This window comes from Cyprinus carpio, chromosome A23 (genome assembly GCF_018340385.1).
Source record: "Cyprinus carpio isolate SPL01 chromosome A23, ASM1834038v1, whole genome shotgun sequence".
NCBI classification, from domain to species: domain Eukaryota; kingdom Metazoa; phylum Chordata; class Actinopteri; order Cypriniformes; family Cyprinidae; genus Cyprinus; species Cyprinus carpio.
In genome coordinates, this window is record NC_056594.1 from 22,392,792 (window position 1) to 22,400,290 (window position 7,499).

The 7,499-nt window shown below is 35.5% G+C and overlaps 1 protein-coding gene across 1 annotated transcript in view; it reads left to right on the forward strand.

Moving 5' to 3' along the window:
* The first annotated feature begins 1,301 nt into the window (after window positions 1–1,301).
* LOC109076569 (sushi, von Willebrand factor type A, EGF and pentraxin domain-containing protein 1-like) overlaps window positions 1,302–7,499 on the forward strand; it is a 14,167-nt gene continuing 7,969 nt past the window's right edge. Inside the window, exons 1-6 of the mRNA XM_019092258.2 lie at window positions 1,302–1,760; window positions 2,328–2,528; window positions 2,622–2,718; window positions 2,932–3,005; window positions 3,366–3,554; window positions 7,048–7,263. Of these exons, the coding sequence (XP_018947803.1) occupies window positions 1,709–1,760; window positions 2,328–2,528; window positions 2,622–2,718; window positions 2,932–3,005; window positions 3,366–3,554; window positions 7,048–7,263 (829 nt within the window). The 5' untranslated portion in view covers window positions 1,302–1,708. The remainder of the gene's footprint in view (window positions 1,761–2,327; window positions 2,529–2,621; window positions 2,719–2,931; window positions 3,006–3,365; window positions 3,555–7,047; window positions 7,264–7,499) is intronic.

A 7,499-nucleotide genomic window follows, 5' to 3' on the forward strand; every position in this document is an offset into this window, starting at 1 on the left:
CAGCTGTATTTTCAGCATTCTTACTCCAGTCTTCAGTGTCACATGATCTTCAGAAATCATTCTAATATGCTGATTTGCTGCTCAAGAAACATTTATCATTATTATTATTATTATTTAAAACAGAAATAGAAATATCCAAAGATCAGCATTTATCTGAAATAAAAATCTTTTGTAACATTATACACTATACCATTCAAAAGCTTGGAGTTAGTGTATATATATATATATATATATTATTATTATCCTGTTACAAAACAGTCTACTCAGCTGTTTTCAACATAAAAACAACAATAATAAATGTTTTTTGAGCAGCAAATCATCATATTAGAATGATTTCTGAAAAATCATGTGACACTGAAGACTGGAGTAATGATGCTGAAAATACAGCTGCGCATCACAGGAATAAATTACATTTTACAAACATATTCAAATAGAAAGCAGTTATTTTAAATAGCAAAAATATTTCACAATTTTACTACTTTTGGATCAAATAAATGCAGGCTTGGTGAGAAGAAGAGACTTTAAAAACATAAAAAAATCTTACTTTTACTGTTCAAAAACTTTTGACTGGTAGTGTATGTATATATAACATGTTTGTGTCAGAGAGATAACATTTATTCTTTTATTATCTGCCACTAATTTATTTATATAATTTTTTTTTTTTTTTTTGTTTTTTTTTTTTTTTATTTTTTTTTTTATTTATTACTTGTAATTTTTAATAGTGGGTGTATATTTAAGCATGGTAGGTAATGGAAATCGTCGTTGAATAAACATGAGCACGTACTGCACGTTTAAAAATCAAAACGAAATCTTTAATTAGTCTATTAAATTTCCGATGTCATTTTTATTTCATCTAGCATGTTATATGCCTGATAAAGCTCAGCTGCTTTGTGTAACTTACCGCAGCTACTGAGGAAACCCATACAGTCTACGGGGAAATCTCATTTCCAGATAAATTAATTTGCATTTTTCAGTAAGTCTGATTTACGCAGCAAGCATATTTTTAATCGTCTACAGTAACCACGTTTTTTTTTTTTAATTATTATTATTTTTTATTTTTTTTGCGTATTGATTACCATTTATATAACCAAAGCTTTACTACAAACACAATGGTTACACTATGGTTAGTATAGTAAAACCATTGTTAATCTGTGATTACCATAAAGTATGTTAATTAATTACTGATTAATTAAAAACAGCTACTAGTAACATTATAAAACGGATAGTTCCGGTCCTTGATTCTGATTGGTTGAGCCGCGTTCACCTTTGTTTACTTCTGCGGGTTGCTTAGCAACCACTTTGTTGGAACCTTAACCGTTTCTGAGAAACTAACGTAAATTGGTGGAAGAGTGCTGTTTTTATTAATATCGTTACACTTTATCAGCTCTGTTTTATGCTGTGAAACCTTACTACGTATGTGGAATAACCGTTTTATAAAAGCAATAATCCCCGAGAAGCCTTCTTGGGGCTTACTGCTTTAATAAACACTAAAAGAGAGTCAGAAAGGCGTCTCGATGGACCTGCATTCTGTTCTGTTCGACTTAAATGTTGATATTATCTGAACGAGTCAGTCGTTTATAGTTATTTGATGTAGAAGAGTTTCTGTGAGGTGTCACTGAAGTAAGGGCAGGCTTTGCGATCTCGTGACGACAGCAGGCGTGTGTATAAACTCTTAGATTCTTCAGTTCATCTGCAGAAGTCCGTGAATATGGCGCTTGTGTGGAGGAATATACGCATACTCGTGTTTGCGCACTTCGTAGGTGAGTAACTCTGAAATTTAGCATTAGATGTGACACGTCATGTCTTCAGTTGATATTCCAGCCAATATTTTATTTACACCTGACTATTCAAATAAATAATCCTTTATTTCTATTGATGTATATGCCGTTTTAGCAGTATTCAGTGCTGCTGGAAGATCAATGCATGCTGTGTATTCACAGGTTTAAAGTTCGACATTAAGTTCATAAGCTTTTAGGTGGAGGTGTTTTCTTGTGCATTCCTCAGAGATTTTTTTTTTTTCCTTAACCACATGTTTAAAAGAGAATACCCTCCACCTGGAGTCTTATATTGCATATCTTAAAGTTACAGGTCATAGCTACTGGACAGTTTACGTTCAAAACATTCACCTTTACACAAACTATAGTAGCATCGTAATGGTTGGTAACTAATGAAGTGATTTAATAGCAAGCATATGTTATTTTTAGTATGACCGCCAGCATGCATAATAATGAACAAAACTGTGGATGCAAATGATTTACAGTAGCTGCATTATCGTTCCCCTTTTTTATTTTTGTTGTTGAGCTGTGCTTTAAAACTGTCTTTTTCAGTGTCTTGTTTGTCTGCTCGATGTGGCAAACCAACAGAGTATCCCGACAAGCAGCTGCACAAAAGATATCTTAATAAATTAATGTTCAATCATGGAGAACAAGTGAGGTATACATGTCTCCCGGGTTACACACCATCCGAAGGAAGTCTAACATCACGGTGTCAGGAAGGACACTGGACAGCCTTGGACCTGAAATGCCAAAGTAAGATGCATCTGTTTATCTGTGTCCCTACAATATATTTTTTATTCATTCATTGTACTCCACGTTTTCATATTTTCTCATTTATTCTCACAGAGAAAAAGTGCAATGCGCTGGGTGACATAGAGAACGGGCAGTACATTCAACAAGGACGATCATTTGGTGATAAAGCCATTGCTATGTGTAATAAAGGGTATTTGAACCTTATTTTCATTTTTTTTTTCATGTCTGCAGTCCATAAATTGGTGGAAACATGGTTAGTTGATAATAAATAGAGCAGGTAGAATACGTGTAGAAAGTTGCTTTTCTTTTTGACTTGGTTCAGCATCCAGCAGGCCAATAATATTTCCCTTTCATGATGCTGATGTCGTTTTTTGCTCATTAATATAATTGTTTTCTCATGCAGATATGTTTTGAGAGGGGAAGGGGTTCGTATGTGTATGCAAAACGGTTGGAATGGGACGGACCCCATCTGTGAGGGTGAGTTTAACCCTTTGTCATATTAAAATCATCACAAAAATCTACCTTAATTTTATTAAAACACTACAAAGTTTCTAAGGGTCACAACCACGTGCTCATCAAAATACAATTATATTTTCTAAAAACCATAAACTATGAAAAAGTGTGACGCAGGGCCTAGCCGTTTCAACAGACACTTGCAGTGTATTAGATGTAAGAGGATTGTAAGGCAGTAAATTCCTCTAAATCAGAGGTGGGTTTTCCAAGAGTTGTAGAACTGGCTCTGCAGCTTAATGTCGCCCTCGAGTGGTTTATTCCTGTAACTGAGTATCATATGTCATGATTTTGGCATAATCGGTTGTTTTTTTTCTTCTGGTTTAGTGTCGAAGATCATGTGTTTAGCACCTGCTGTGGCAAACGGATGGATAAAACCTGGAGAAATGACACAGTACACACCCCAAGACACTGTAACCATCGTCTGCAGAGAAGGGTTTGTACTGACTGGCTCATCACAGGTCACATGTGGACCAGACGGCCAATGGCAGGGCTTGCCTGAGTGCCGCTTGAAAGGTAATTTATGTTGTTTTCACACTTGGTTTGAATACTTAGTCTGAACCTGAGTTCAACTCCACTTTTTCCTCCAATGATGCATGTCAAGAGATACAAAGATTGAATGCTGCTTTCTAAAAGCAGTTTCTTGTGCTAAACTTCTAACTCTACCCAGCTGGCACCGGATGTGAATTTAACCATAAAATACATGTTGGTTTCCAGCATTGGACAGATGTTGGATTTTGGTTGGAAATGAAAACTGAGTTGATGCCAAAACCTAATGTTGGATTTACTTAGACTTCTAACATTGGACAGGCATTGCGTTTTGATTTGAAATGAAAATCATGTTGATTTAAAAACCCAACAATAGATTTATATCAACTTCCGTTGAGTTTTGGTTGGAAATAAAAATTGGGTTGATGTCAAAACTCAGTGTTGGAGACGTCACATTTTGGTTTGAAAAAAAAAATGGACAGACGTTGACATTTGATTCAAAATGAAAATCGGGTTGACGTCAAAACCCAGTGTTGAATTTATATCAACTTCCAAAATTGGACAGACTTTGAGTTTTGGTTAGAAATAAGAAATGGTTGACAGTAATTGGACAGTAAATGCTTGCTGCGTAAATCAGACTTACTGAAAATGCAAATTAATTTATCTGGAAATGAGATTTCCCCGTAGACTGTATGGGTTTCCTCAGTAGCTGCGGTAAGTTACACAAAGCAGCCCTGAGCTTTATCAGGCATATAACATGCTAGATGAAATAAAAATGACATCGAAAATAAGAAATGGTTGACATTAATTGGACAGATGTTGAGTTTCGGTTAGAAATAAGAAATGGTTGACAGTAACTGGACAGATGTTGAGTTTCGGTTAGAAATAAGAAATGGTTGACAGTAACTGGACAGATGTTGAGTTTCGGTTAGAAATAAGAAATGGTTGACATTAGATGTGGGTGTGTTTAGTTTGGGTTATGTTTAAGAAATGGGTGACATTAATTAGACAGATGTTGAGTTTCGGTTAGAAATAAGAAATGGGTGACATTAATTGGACAGATGTTGAGTTTCGGTTAGAAATAAGAAATGGGTGACATTAATTGGACAGATGTTGAGTTTCGGTTAGAAAATAAGAAATGGGTGACATTAATTGGACAGATGTTGAGTTTCGGTTAGAAATAAGAAATGGGTGACAGTAACTGGACAGATGTTGAGTTTTGGTTAGAAATAAGAAATGGTTGACAGTAATTGGACAGTAAATGCTTGCTGCGTAAATCAGACTTACTGAAAATGCAAATTAATTTATCTGGAAATGAGATTTCCCCGTAGACTGTATGGGTTTCCTCAGTAGCTGCGGTAAGTTAAACAAAGCCGCGCTGAGCTTTATCAGGCATATAACATGCTAGATGAAATAAAAATGACATCGAAAATAAGAAATGGTTGACATTAATTGGACAGATGTTGAGTTTCGGTTAGAAATAAGAAATGGTTGACAGTAACTGGACAGATGTTGAGTTTCGGTTAGAAATAAGAAATGGGTGACATTAATTGGACAGATGTTGAGTTTCGGTTAGAAATAAGAAATGGGTGACATTAATTGGACAGATGTTGAGTTTCGGTTAGAAATAAGAAATGGGGTGACAGTAACTGGACAGATGTTGAGTTTCGGTTAGAAATAAGAAATGGGTGACAGTAACTGGACAGATGTTGAGTTTCGGTTAGAAATAAGAAATGGGTGACAGTTAACTGGACAGATGTTGAGTTTCGGTTAGAAATAAGAAATGGGTGACATTAACTGGACAGATGTTGAGTTTCGGTTAGAAATAAGAAATGGGTGACAGTAACTGGACAGATGTTGAGTTTCGGTTAGAAATAAGAAATGGTTGACAGTAACTGGACAGATGGTAAGTTTCGGTTAGAAATAAGAAATGGGTGACATTAACTGGACAGATGTTGAGTTTCGGTTAGAAATAAGAAATGGGTGACGGTAACTGGACAGATGTTGAGTTTCGGTTAGAAATAAGAAATGGGTGACAGTAACTGGACAGATGTTGAGTTTCGTTAGAAATAAGAAATGGGTGACAGTAAGTGGGACAGATGTTGAGTTTCAGGTTAGAAATAAGAAAGGGGTGACAGTAACTGGACAGATGTTGAGTTTCGGTTAGAAATAAGAAATGGGTGACATTAATTGGACAGATGTTGAGTTTCGGTTAGAAATAAGAAATGGGTGACAGTAACTGGACAGATGTTGAGTTTCGGTTAGAAATAAGAAATGGGTGACATTAATTGGACAGATGTTGAGTTTCGGTTAGAAATAAGAAATGGGTGACAGTAACTGGACAGATGTTGAGTTTCGGTTAGAAATAAGAAATGGGTGACAGTAACTGGACAGATGTTGAGTTTCGGTTAGAAATAAGAAAATGGGTGACAGTAACTGGACAGATGTTGAGTTTCGGTTAGAAATAAGAAATGGGTGACAGTAACTGGACAGATGTTGAGTTTCGGTTAGAAATAAGAAATGGGTGACAGTAACTGGACAGATGTTGAGTTTCGTTAGAAATAAGAAATGGGTGACAGTAAGTGGACAGATGTTGAGTTTCGTTTAGAAATAAGAAATGGTTGACAGTAACTGGACAGATGGTAAGTTTCGGTTAGAAATAAGAAATGGGTGACAGTAACTGGACAGATGTTGAGTTTCGTTAGAAATAAGAAATGGGTGACATTAACTGGACAGATGTTGAGTTTCGGTTAGAAATAAGAAATGGGTGACGGTAACTGGACAGATGTTGAGTTTCGGTTAGAAATAAGAAATGGGTGACAGTAACTGGACAGATGTTGAGTTTCGGTTAGAAATGATTGACAATATTTGGACAGACATTGAATTTTGGTTGGAAATGAAAATCTAGTTGACGTAAAAACCCAACGTTGGATTTATATTATGTTATATATCTAATGATTTAACATTGAATGGTAATGTTATGATGTTTAGCAGACACTTGGATATGGTCTGATAAGTTTTTTACCCAGTGGATGGTGAAGTGGGTGAAAAAGGAGCACTTGTATTTGAAGTCATATCATATATTTGTATTATTATTTACTTTCCCCCTCCCCGAGATCCTCTTATAGTTGTAGATAGTTTTATTTTATTGATTTTTTTGTGCCAAAAACTAGACACTTTAGTTTTTCGTGACAATTTTCTACCTTCTCTATGATCTTTATTTGATAAATTTTTTGCTGTCGTTGCTTCTTCAAGAAACAACCCGTTTGTGAATGTTGAAAAGTGAATGAATGAAAAGTTTTAGCAATTTGTGAATAAACTAATAAATAAATAAATAAATTTAGTGTCAATAAATGCTGATTTTGGACTGGGAAGAAAGTTTTGAACTCGGAAAGTTCTTGTATGTGTTCATAGCACACACATTAAGTTCTGTTATATCTTAAAAGACACAAATCTCTTTAAATGCACTTCACTTCAGTCTTTCTGCTTTTTTCCTCACCTTTGCTGATGATCCCAAAAGGTCAGTTTCCAAAGGGTTTGCGCTCAAGACTTGCTACTCCCAAAAAGACATGTCCCACTCCTGATTTGGGAAAAAATGGTACAGTGAAAGAGCAGAAGTCTGATTACTTGCCGGGACAGTTCATATCTGTCACCTGCAATGAAGGATTCGTCGGATCTGGAGTTTTCACGTGTCGCGCACGCTCAAAATGGCACCCAAAGGAGCCAATGTGTCAGTGTAAGTACAGATGATGCTTTCTGAATCATTGCATCACACAAAAGCTGATAATCTTCAATATTATGGATATTGAGTCATTTTATCATAACATTAACGCCTTTAAAATTTGATCCCGATGAAGAAGAACATGTTCCTAAACAAATTCATGAACCCTCCAGATTTGAACTTTGAAACCTTGAATGTCACATAAAGACATGCTTAGGATAAAAATGTCTGCATGCATACATAAGAATGCT